Below are 13,033 nucleotides of genomic sequence, written 5' to 3' on the forward strand. Positions count from 1 at the left end.
TATTACATTTGCTTTTTGTCACATAAAATTTGCCATATTACCCATATTTAAAGTGTACACTTTAGTGACATTAAGTATATTCATATCCTTGTGCTATTATCACTACCATCTGTTCTCAGAACTCTTTTCATGTTTCAGAACTGAAACTCTGTACCTATTAAATGATAACTCCTGATTCCCTTCTCCCTCCAGACCCTGAACCACCATTCCATTTTCAGTAGGCATGACTTTGGCTACTGTAGGTACTTAGTATATGTGGGTTCATATAGTATTTTTTCTTTTGTAACTGTCTTATTTAACTTCACATATGTCCTTAAGGTTCATCTATGTTTTAGTGCAGGTTAAAATTTCTTTCCTTTTTAAAACTGAAAGTATTCCATTCTATGTCTATATCACATCTTGCTTCTCCATTCATCTGTCCACGGGTACTTGGTTACTTTTACCGTTTGGAAATTGTGAATAATGCTGCCATGAACATGGTTGTACAAATATTTTTTTAATTGGCTGATTTCAATTTTGGGGGGAATATACATAGAAGTGGAATTGTTAGATCATATGGTAGTTCAATTTCAATTTTTGGTGGAAAAACCATAATGTTTTCCATGATGGCTGCATTTTACATTCCCCCAGTGGTACATAAGCATTCCAATTTCTCCACCTCTTTGCCAGCACTTGTTATTTTCTGGTTTTTGTTTTTTATAGTAACCATACTAATGGGTGTGAGGTAGTTAATAGCCTCTTTCTTTTCCCTGGACCTCACTTTTTCTTATTTGTCACTGCAAGAATATTTTCTTTGATGGTTGATATATATATATATATATATATATATGTGTGTGTGTGTGTGTGTGTGTGTGTGTGTGTGTGTGTGTGTGTATCACATCTTTTTATTTTTAAAGATCTTATTTATTTATTTGACAGATGGAGATCACAAGTAGGCAGAGAGGCAGGCAGAGAGAGAGAGGTAAGCTGGCTCCCCGCTGAGCAGAGAGCCAGATGTGGGGCTCAATCCCAGGACCCTGGGATCATGCCCTGAGCCGAAGACAGAGGCCTTAACCCACTGAGCCACCCAGGTGCCCCTCTCACATCTTCTTTATCCATTCATCTGTTGATGGACATCTAGGCTATTTCCATAGTTTGGCTATTGTGGACATCGCCATTATAAACATGGGGTGCACATGCCCCTTCAGATCACTACATTTGTGTCTCTGGAGTAAATACCCAGTAGGGCAATTGCTGGGTCATAGGGCTGCTCAATTTTCAACTTTCTGAGGAACCTCCATACTGTTTTCCAGAGTGCCTGCACCAGCTTGTACTTCCACCAACAGTGTAGGAGGGTTCCCGTTTCTCCACATCGCCAACATCTGTGATTTCCTGATGTTAACTTTAGCCATTCCGACTGGTGTGAGGTGGGATCTCATGCCATTTGCAATGACATGGATGGAACTAGAGAGTATTGTGCTTACCAAAATAAGTCAATCAGAGAAAGACAATTATCAAATGATCTCACTGATATAAGGAATTTGAGAAACAAGACAAGGAATCATCATTGGGGAAGGGAGAGAAAAATGAAACAAGATGAAACCAGAGAAGGAGACAAACCATCAGAGACTCGTAATCTCAGGAAACAAACTGAGGGTTGCCGGAGTACAGAGTAGTGGGAACAGTGGGGTAACTGGGTGATGAGCATTGGGGAGGGTATGTGCTATGGTGAGTGCTCGTGAATCACAGACCTGTACCCTTGGGGCAAATAACAAATTACATGTTAATAAAGAAAAAAGAAAATCATAATGAAGAGAAAATTTAAAAAAAAGAGGAAGCTCATGCTTATGAAATTACTATAACAAAGTATGAGAAAGCATTATCATTTGGAATTGCCCATATATTGGAGTGTTAAGGTAAACATAGTTAGAGGCACATGGGTGGCTCAGTTGGTTAAGCGTCTGCCTTTGGTTCAGGTCAGGATCCCAGGATCCCGGGATTGAACTCTGTATGGTTCTCCCTGCTCAGAGGAGAGTCTGCTTTTCCCTCTCCCCCTCTGCCTCTCCCTGCTCATGCTCTCCTTCTATCTCTCTCTCAAATGAACAAATAAATAAAATGTAAAAAAAAAAAAAAAGGTAAACATAATTATTTGGGTTCCTTATTGAAAAATGCAGATTTTAGTAGCTGGAAAATTTATATTTAATCATGGGTGTTGCAGCCCTCCTCCCCCACAGTTAATAAAGTATTTAAAAAAACAAACAAACAAAAAGATTATAATCTTGTCCTTTCTAAATATTCATTGAAAAAATATTTTTTTTTTCAGAATAGTTATATGCTCTCCAATCAATGCAGAATAAGTAATCAGCTCCTTATGGTTTCACAATTTGGTTTTAAAATTTTTATTATTGTTAATAATAGTGTGACTATTTTCTTAAATTTTACCTCTATGTACCCCCAAATAATTACATTCTAGAGATCAAATTACTTGGCCAATGGAAACTATTAATTTAAATTACTATGTATTTAACTACTATCGAAACCCCAAGCCTTGGATTGGGATGATTGTAAGATTCAGAATAGCCATTTTGCAAACATATTGCATTCTTGTGTATTCCTTACCTCTCATCAAAAGGCTTCATGTATTTGTTTATATGACCCTAACTACTAGGTCAAAAATATCTCAGGTTGCTCATCTATATTAAAAAAAAAAAAAAAAAAAAAGGACAAGGAGAGGAGGAGTGATAGATGATATATTTCCAAGATCTCAACTACACTGACATTTTTACTTAATAAATTATGGAAATAGTAGGTAAACACAGTATTACTTGCTGATTTTGACTTGTTACTATCAACATCTAGGAACTTTTTAATAATTTTGCAGAATGAAAGTCTGAGACAGAGGCCATGCTGTCCTCATCCGACCCAGTGCGCCCCAGCGGGTCCCGCAGGCCTATGCGGGCGCAGGAAGCCCCAGGGGAGCCCCGCCCACCATGGTCTGGGGGGCGCTTCCAGTTCGCCCACTCGGGACTGGCTTTTGTGATACTTAGAATTCTGGCATTTTTCTATACTATCCAGCGTGATGATCTTTCCACATTTTATAGAGCAAAGACCGAGCAGTTACTGTTCGTACTGCAATACCCGTGTTTGACTAGACAATAGTATTTTTATGGAACATTTACAAAATTATATTTAAAAAAAAAAACAATAAAAAATAAACAGTTGTGGGGTCTGCGCAGGGGAGCGAAAGGCGCCGACACCAGAGCCAGAGCGCGCCCTGGGGCTTTGCTCAGACAGATCCTGGTGCTGCTCTGCTGGGTTCCCCTTCCTAACTGCCAGGAGGAACCCCCGGGGCCCCCAGCTGCTCGCAGCAGCTCCTGACTCCGCGGTCGCCCCAGCAACGCGGGCCTCCTCCCACCGGGGTCCTGGCCCCGGCCCTGGCCCTGCTGTCTTATCCCCAGGCGGACCCCAAGCGCTGTCAGTAGGCCGCCCCTGGGGACGACGTCTTGCTCTTTCGGTTCGCGGCATAAGTTATTGCTCTTTTAGAAAAACTTCAATAAAACATTTCAAAGCAAAAAAAAAAAAAAAAAGATTTTTTTTTATTTATTTGACAGAGAGAGATCACGAGTAGGCAGAGAGGCAGGCAGAGAGAGAGAGGGAAGCAGGCTCCCTGCCGAGCAGAGAGCCCGATGCGGGACTCGATCCCAGGACCCTGAGATCATGACCTGAGCCGAAGGCAGAGGTTTTATCCCACTGAGCCACCCAGGCACCCCCCCCCCCCCCCCTTTTTTTAAGTTAATGAAGCCAGCGACTTCTTGTTTCATTTTTTCCAACGCTACAGACATAATTCTGCTTTCACCTTCATTACACTTTCATATGGTTTCAGCAGGGGATATACCTCCTCTTCTAAGAATCTCTGCACCTGTTGGGATGCACGACCTGTAAACGAAGAAGGATCCAGTAGATGGTCCAACTGGGAGTGAATGGGACTGAAGTAGGCATCGGCCTGGATTCGCTCTATGAGGTCATTGTCACCCCCTTCCTGCTTGACCACAGCAGCTGCCTGCTGGGAAAGCACTCTGATTTTCTCATGGCAATCCTGGCGGTTCCCCCCCAGCTTCCACCATGGCCATGATGATGTTCTCTGCGGCCATGAAAGGCAGCCCTTGCCGAATGCGTCGTTCAGTTACTTTAGGGTACACCACCAATCCTTCAGAAATGTTCTGCAGCGTATTCAGTATCGTATCTGCAGTGAGAAATGCCTCAGCCAAACAGATACGTCGATTGGCGCTATCATCCAGTGTGCGCTCAAACCACTGCATAGATGCCGTCTGCAGCGGGTCCATGATCAGGGTCATCAGGTGACGGGCGAGGCTGCAGCACCGCTCTGAGCACATAGGGTTCTGCTTGTATGGCATCGCACTTGAGCCAATCTGCTGTTTTTCGAAGGGTTCCTCCATCTCCTTGAGGTTTGCCAGGAGTCGTATGTCGGTACAAATCTTGTGCAAAGACTGTATAGCAGTGTAATTTTCTGACTCTCCAGAAGCATATTAAGCCCATTAAGAATTTTAAAAGTACTTTCAATTGTTCATTTACTTTTTAGTAAAATGGATATATTTTAAAATAGTATCGTAATGAACTAGACTACCTTATTCCAGGATCAAAATGATTTGATGTATAAAGAAAATGTGCTTAAATAAAAATTAGAAATATTTTCCCTACCCCTTTTATAGTATAAATACTGAACTCTGATTCTCTTATTTTTTTAGTACTTAGTGGAATTTTGAATCTAAGGAAAATGATTTGCTACCATGTTTTCTGTGTAATATTAAGAAACTCTTAATATTAAGACTACTCAACTTTATTCTTATTATCATGTATCAACTTATCAGTCTTGATTTTGTCTTATATACACATTTGTAAAAACATATTGCTCCCTACAGTGAATCTATTTTAGACATACCCAGCTTGAGGGGAAGGCACCATTTGGAATACTGACTTAAAGACTTTATTGCTGGAAAGAACATTTGACTTGTTTACCTAGTAATATAGCTTAAGATAAGAGAATTTGGTTATACTCCAAAGAATTAAATACCTAAGCTTGTAACTTAAAATACATTATTGAACATATTTAATGAAAAACTTAAAAACACACTATTGTGGGATATATTTCAAACCTGCTACTTTTTGTATGGTGAAATATTCCCTACTATTTTTTCCTAAAGAAAATTCTTAAAATCACAGAAATTATGTTTTTAGTGGATTTTATTTTTTTTAAAAGATCTTTTATTTATTTACTTGACACAGAGAGAGCTCACAAGTAGGCAGAGAAGCAGGCAGAGGGGAAAGCAGGCTTTCTGCTCTTGAGCAGAGAGCCCGATGCAGGGCTTCATCCCAGGACCCTGAGATTATGACCTGAGCTGAAGGCAGCAGCTTAACCCACTGAGCCAACCAGGTGCCCCTTTAGAGTCTGGTGTAACACCCTGCTCTTCAGCTCTTGTTTCTATATTTACATAAACTGTTTTCTCAGCATTTCCCCCCTCTATATATTCTCTAAAAGGGGGGGTTTTGGGTGCAGTTGGTTTGGTGTAAAATAGACTGCATATTAATAAACCAGGCTTTGTTTGATGTGGGAAGCTGTGCATTATCCCACAGCTGCCTAATAGTGAAACAAAAAAAAGAAAGAAAAAAGAAATTATATATATATATATATATGTTTGAACTTGGCTGCTAGCAATAGATGTACCAGGAAAAATGTCTTCTCTGTTGGGAACAAAATTGTTCCATAACTTTTAATTTTGGGAGCCCCAGTCAGAGAAGTGTTCTGGAATCTTTCAAATTTAGTTCAGTTTGATTCAGGAAACAGACTGTGGATGGGAGTCAGCGAGATACAGATGTGTAAAATAGCTTTGCTCTTTGGAAACTTCAGGCATGGGGTGTGGGTGAGAAATTGTTGGAGTGTTTTCCACACACTGGGAAAACTGCATGGAAAAGCATGGAATGATGAACCAGTACAGATGAACAGGGTGGGTTAGGGAAGTTTCTCAAAAGAAATGAAAACCCTAGCAGGTTCTGAGGGACATTTAAGCAAAAGAACTTGCCATACTGATGCGTGGGAGCAGGGACGTCCTAAATACTGGGGACATGCTACACAACAATACAGAGGTAAAATAACAGATTATTTTTTAAGGGAATCACAGCTATTTTGTTATTGAGCATAAAGTACAAAAGAGAAGTCAGCCCCCAAGCCTTTGGTGGTTCCAATGCAATTTTTTCCCCAGTCTTATTTTACTAACTTCCCTTTTGCTTTGTATGGGAAACACATAGTATGGGGAACTAGACAGAGACAGACATTTGACAAGTGTTTTTATGCAACAATACTTAGTCTGATAAAGGGTCATGAATTGAAAGTAGTGTACAGAATCAAAAAAACTATTTAAGAGATAAGGACAGAAGGGATTGATGACTGGTCATAGATACACAGATAATTAAAAGGGCACTGTCGTCTTCCAGATTTATGATTTGGGTGATTGGGTGTCTAATAATGGCAAGGAGGGAAAAGAGGACAAAGGTCAAGGTTGTTAGGTGGGAATAACAACTTTGATTTTGAGTTCTTGGGATTGAAGTATTCATTGATATTCACAAGGAGATATGTAACAGCGAGATGGGTACTTCATCCGTGCATGTACACACACACACCGATGATGCTTGTAGAATCTAGTGCGGTCTGGATGTGAGGACGAAGGTGCTCTTGAAAGATCCAAACGGAGGGCGCCTGGGTGGCTCAGTGGTTAAGTGTCTGCCTTCAGCTCAGGTCTCCATCCGCGGGGCTCAAAATCAACCGAGGGGTCTGGAGCGGGGGAGGGTGGGGCACCTGGGTGGCTCATTCCTTATGTGTCTCCCTTCGGCTCTGCTCATGATCCCAGCATTCTGGGACCAAGGCCTGCATCAGGCTCCTTGCTCAGTGGGAAGCCTGCTTCTTTTTCTCTTGCTCCCGCTGCTTGTGTCTGCTTGTGTTCCCTCTCTGGCTGTGTCTCTCTTTGTCAAATAAACAAATAAAAACCTTAACCACCACCCCCCCCCAAAAAAAAACAACCCAGGGCCAGTTAGCAGACAACCAGGAACAGCCCAATCCTAAACTGCTTATCCCATAGAAAACCCCAAAGGAAGTTCTAATCTGGGCTTTCCCCTCACTCCTCCTGGCAAAATGTGGTGTTTCGGCACGTGGTCTTGCAGGGTACGGTGTGCCCCTTTCTCATGGAAAATGTAATAAATACTTCTTTCAAAGGCCTTGTTTCATGTTTGTTACCGTACCTGGGAATAAATACTGAAGCAAGCCGTCAGGGAGAAGGTGAGAAGTGCGGGTCAAAGAGGGAAGCCTGAGGAACGGAGGGTATCTGGGCATCAGGGAATAGAACTAATGATGTGAGAAGGACCAGGAGAGCTAAGCTTTACTAGTAATATTATTTATTATTTACAAATAAAGATACTTGTTAACCACATCTGTTAAAAGTACCCACTGATTTGCAAAATGAAGTTATCAATAATGCCATTAGCAAGGGTTTCATGGGTACCATAGGATCCAATGATTAGAGCCTCTATATGGATATCAGTTTTCCCTGCTACTATTTCTTTCCTCAGATAAAACTCACCTAAAACTGTGATTTCTGGTCTTTAAGTTCATTAAGTCTAAACCGTAATTCGCACTCTTTGGGATACTTAGGTAAACACACTATATATAATACGTGCCCTCTCTATATTTAGATACGAAATTTCTCAACTGCAGTATGATGATTAGAGAAAGAAAAAAAATATGTGAACTAAATCGTAGACTTAAAAAAGGTTCTTGGAAAGAATCAAGCGTCTGAACAAAATTATCACTCAACTTGAAGTCAAATTCAACAGGCTTCCTGAAATTGCACAAATTTAGAAGTCTGGACAGCATTTAACAATGTAATTAGGCTTCCTAATTTTAGAGGGGGAAATGAAATTTGAAAAAGTTAACTTGCCTAAGGACCCATGACCCCAGGTGTTCTGGTTATTTGCACAAAGCTTTCCCTCTAGTTCATAGCACATGGCCTTCGAATCATTTTCTGTTAATTCTTTTATCTGGTTTACTCCCCTTCATGAAAAATGTCTGACATTATCATAATTATATGATATGAGAGATTAATCCTTACTTAATATTCCATTTGACAATAGATCCTTCTTTTCTTCAGGACAAGAACCAGCCCTCATCTTCTCCCCCCACTCTTATCTTTAAAAAACAACCATGGCATTGTCCTGTTATCTGATTGTGGTTAGCGCAGCATAGGCAGTGAGGTAATGACATACAGACGTTTTTTAGGATGATGGCGATGGTGAGGGCATTGGAAAATTTTACAAGAGGCATGAATAGATAGGTAATTGATCTCTGTTTTCCCCACCTGACCCAAATGCTCCCATAGGGGAAAAAAGAGTCCTGGATCTTGTCCCATATTTGATAATTTAATTAAGTTTTTGACTATTAGTGATTTTTGTTTCAGATTGTGCATTTTTAAGGTCCTCCCTCAAAAATCCCCAACTTATAATAATTATGGCAAACTGTCCGTTTTGCCCTAATAATGAACAAAAATGCTTTCTAAAAAGAACTTTGACTGGCTTTGTCTATTTCCTTCTTTTCTTAAAACCTGTCCCCATTCCAACATCCTCTCTGTTTTTATGTTCCCTTCCTATTTTCCTCAGCTTAGTGGAAGTAAATAGCTATTGATTACAGTTTCCCCAAACAGTCTGAGCAGCGGAGCTAAACCTGGCTCAGAGAAAAGAGGTTGTTTGTCAAATGGAAACAAATTACTTCCAGGCTTGATTTTAATCAGATAATTGTATCTTGAGTCCCTCTAATGAGGCTTTTGAAAGTCTCTCAAAACTATAACAAGATTGAACAAACATTCTGCTGTGGGATGTGTTTCCTCATCAAGCTTAAAAGGAAAGATGGAAGGAAAGAAGAAAGGAGGGGAGAACAGAAGGGAAAGAGATGGGAAGGAAGGAATGAACAGAAAGAAAAGGAACGGAGGGGGAAAGGAAAAAATAGTGGAGAAGACCTTCACACTCTAATAATACTGATTTAATTTTGTGTTTTTTAAACAAACTGTTCAGTAAACTGTATTATTTTCATCTATTTTGTGGGTTCAGTCACTTTTGAAAATTTTGAACAAAACTGGGATTTACAGAAAAGTCACAAAAGCAGTATGGTTTTCCTCGCTCAGCTTCTGTTAACATCTTACTTAGCCAAGGCAGAAGGATCAGGACCAGGAAATTAACATTTCGTAGGATACTAGTAACTCAACTAACTGCTGCGTTTGAATCGCACCACTTTTTCTGCCAATATTTTTTTTTTTTCTGTTCCAACAACCTCCCCAGGTTTTCACCTTGTGATTAGCTTTTATATCTCCTTACTTTCCTGCAGGCTGTGGGAATACCTCAATGTTGTCTTTCATGACCTTGACACCTTTTTTTTAAAGATTTTATTTATTTATTTGACAGACAGAGGTCACAAGTAGGCAGAGAGGCAGGCAGAGACAGAGGGGGAAGCAGGCTCCCTGCTGAGCAGAGAGCCCGATGTGGGGCTCGATCCCAGGACCCTAAGATCATGACCTGAGCCAAAGGCAGAGGCTCACCCAGGCGTCCCTGACCTTGACACTTTTAAAGATGATGGATCAGTTAATTTTCCAATGCTCCTTAAGTGAGGTTAAACTAATTTAAACATGTTTCTAATGCTTGGCTGAAATATAAATATCCTTTCCCCTTTTCCCCCCTAATCTGGGCTTGCTTAATGTTTTCTAGTCCTCGGGCTAAGATTATACATCTTTGGCAAGAATATCACAGAAATGATGTGTCTTCCTCACTCCATCTTATCAGAGGTCTGATAATGTTAGCTGTCTTATTGCTGGTGACATTGCCTTTGATTACTTGGTTAAGATGGATTCTATTGATTTTCCCACTGTTAAGTTACCATCCTAACCTGTGCAGGTAATAAATAACTCAGGGAAGATACTTTGAGACTTCCTGAATCCTGCTTCTACTCAAACATTTGCCTCTGAATGGAGTGCTCAGCAGGAGCTGGTCTGCAACAATTACTATTGTGGTGTTTGCCTCCTGGTACTTTGTTTCCTCTTTGCTTTCCTATATATATTTTAAGGGATTTTATTTATTTTTTTGAAAGAGAGAACAACGAGCAGGGGGAAGGGAAGAGGGGGAGGAAGAAGCAGACTCCTCATTGAGCAGGGAGCCCAATGTGGGGCTTAATCCTACGACCCCGAGATCCCAGGACCCTGGGATCATGACCTGAGCTGAAGGCAGATACTTAACTGACTGAGCCACCCAGGTGCCCCATGCTTTCCTATTTATTAACTGGAATTCTATAAGAACTTTCCCTTCTCTCCTACTTAATTATTTTTGATACATTTTAAGTCTAGTCTGTGGATAACTCTCCTATTACGTATTTTATCATTCAGATTATTCCAGCTGTCTATATTAGGAGTGTCCCCAGGTTGGGTCCCTTTGCTTGGACAAGCCCACATCTGTTTTGAGTACATTCTTCCTTTCTGTTGCGATCAGATGTGCCAGACTCATCTCATGTTTTCTCTGCCTTAACCCTGAAGTCAGTCATTCCCCCCAAGACATCCTGGTTCCTTCATGATGGAGAATGAGACTGAGAAGCCTAGAACTTGTGTCAGTGTTTCTAGGTCCTTCTAGAAGGCAAAGCTGGGATGCATTAGTCTGCATTAGTTTCCAAGGGCTGCCACAATAGTACCGTCAATCTGACAACTTAATGTGTTCTCTCAAAGTTCTAGAGACAGAAGGCTGAACTATTGATCTAACTTTGTATTTTTGCATAACTCCCACTTGACGTAGTATATCATTATTAATCATGTACTGATTAATGTATTATTAAGATATTGATTCTGTTTGCAAATATTTTCTTTAGAATTTTGAATTTATTTAAGGACAAATATTGGTCTGCAGTTTTTTCTTTCTTTCTCTTTCTCTCTTTCTTTTTTTTTTACTATCACTATCCGGTTTAGGTATTATGGCTTACAAAAAGGAATCATATAATTTTCCTTCCTTTTCAGTGCCCTCGAATAATTCAGAGTATTAGAAATATCTGGTCTTTTGAAGAATTTAGCAGAATTTCCCTGTGAAAACATGTAGGCTTTTTTTACAGGGTAGTTCTTTAACAACTTTTTGTCCTTTTCGTTAATATCTGGAATTTCATCTGTTTTATATGGAGAGTAATAAGTTAAAATTTCTTATCAGCAAGACTAAGACAAGGGAAAGGGGACTGATACACTTAGGCACAAAGTGTAATGGGGCACCATTAGTAATCAAGGTAAAACTTGGTAATCAAGGTAAAACAATCTTTTGCTGCAGTATTTCAAAAGACTAAAGCAGCAAAGTATAGCCTATGGGATAGCCTTCTGTTTTCATAAATAAAGGTTTATTGGAATGTGGGCCAGGATTACAGTGACATGTGTAAGGCAGGGTTGTAGAAGCGAAGAGCCAGATGCTGTCTTTACTTAAAATGTTATATTTGACCATCATGGACTTTAGAATGCTTCTGATTGTATTAGAGTTGATCTTATGGACACTGATTGATCTCTGCCCAAGTCTTACCTGCCTCGCACAAGTCAAGCCAGCTCTCCGGATCTCCCCCCATCACCTGCATCTCCTGCAAGTCTTGCCTCATGAAAGTGGTGACTTTGTTTTTTAATTTTTGAGAGCTCCCCGTTAAGACATACTTTGAAATTCCTCCTGTGTGCTTCTTGCTCTGATCTACCCAGTTACTTGTCCTCTCAGACTTAGAGTGAATTTACTTTTCCTGGTGGTCATACCCGTTCTCAGTCAGGCCCCTTGGGCTGAAGTTTCTGCTCCGATCCCCTTGGTGGTTTTGGTTCTGTTTCTCAGTCTGCGCCGCTGGTCCTACCAAGGGCAGAGATGGGGCGGTACCACTTGAGACCAGCACTTGCTTGTCTTTGTTTTTCTCTTTTGACACACACTTATTTTGGCAGTTTTGCTTCCTGTGTCTTTGAGTAACTTTGAGAGTGTGGTTTGGCTTTGCATGTTCATCGATGTGTTTATTTCATATTTCTGGGGAGGAGGTTCGGAGAAGTTGTTTCTTATATACCTGCTGTTGCCTGCAGCTACTTGCAAGTCTCCTGGCCATGACTGCTAACATTATAATTATAATTATGATTCTTTACAGTGTTATTATGGACTCCCAAGTGATATGCAAACAAACTAACAACATCAAAAATATCAAGATATTTTTTGATTGTTCACCTGAAACGCCTGAAGGTGACTGGGGCGGTAGCTGAGATCCTGACGTGTGACACTGGGCAGAGCAGGTGTCCCTGTAACAGAACGATGACAGGGCGTGCGGAGTTAGGTTTGATTTCCAGGTTAGGGCACATGTTTTGAAATTGAACATGTCTCTGTTTGAATCGCCAGATTCACAATCCCAAATGAGTCACTTAACTCTCCTCCACGTCCTTTTTGTCCTCTACAAAATCTCTGGGTTTTGGGGAGAGACAATCTGATCACGTATTAAAATGATCTGCCAAGAGTGCTTAGTGCAGTGTGTGTTCAAAAATCCTCTTGAATTTACCACTTTCGTTTTTCCTTCCTGACAATTTTTGTTGGTATAATAGGCGGTCTGGAGAGTTCCTTCTTCCTCACGTTCCTGTGTTAGAAAGATGGTCTTTTCCCCTCTTTTGACACAATTTTCTCACGACGCTCCCACTCTGCCAAACACTGAGTCAGCACTCCTCCTGCATTCGGAGATCCATGATTATGAGAATCAACTTCAGTTCCCACTGTGCGGTTTTCACTGCGTAAAAATTACATGCAAATATGCAACCTGGCATGAGTTGGGATCTGTGCGGTTTAGAAGTTCTGCCCATTTTCTCTTGTCAGCTGAGTCCCCATCCATAGATTCTTCTAGAAATCCAGAAACCTACCCCAGTGCAGTCCTGCCTTTCATCTGGTCCATTGGGCACTGCTGAGGGCAGCTCAAGACCAT

At 40.7% G+C, this 13,033-nt stretch overlaps 1 protein-coding gene across 1 annotated transcript; it reads right to left on the bottom strand.

Moving 5' to 3' along the window:
• Window positions 1-3,771: 3,771 nt before the first annotated feature.
• LOC125102611 (adenylosuccinate lyase-like) lies at window positions 3,772-11,701 on the bottom strand. The gene is given in 3 exon segments (XM_047733954.1): window positions 3,772-4,090; window positions 4,092-4,513; window positions 11,629-11,701. Coding segments are annotated over 3 exon segments (774 nt in total). The 3' UTR covers window positions 3,772-3,811.
• Window positions 11,702-13,033: the final 1,332 nt, after the last annotated feature.

Source organism: Lutra lutra, chromosome 6 (assembly GCF_902655055.1).
Source record: "Lutra lutra chromosome 6, mLutLut1.2, whole genome shotgun sequence".
Classification (NCBI taxonomy): domain Eukaryota; kingdom Metazoa; phylum Chordata; class Mammalia; order Carnivora; family Mustelidae; genus Lutra; species Lutra lutra.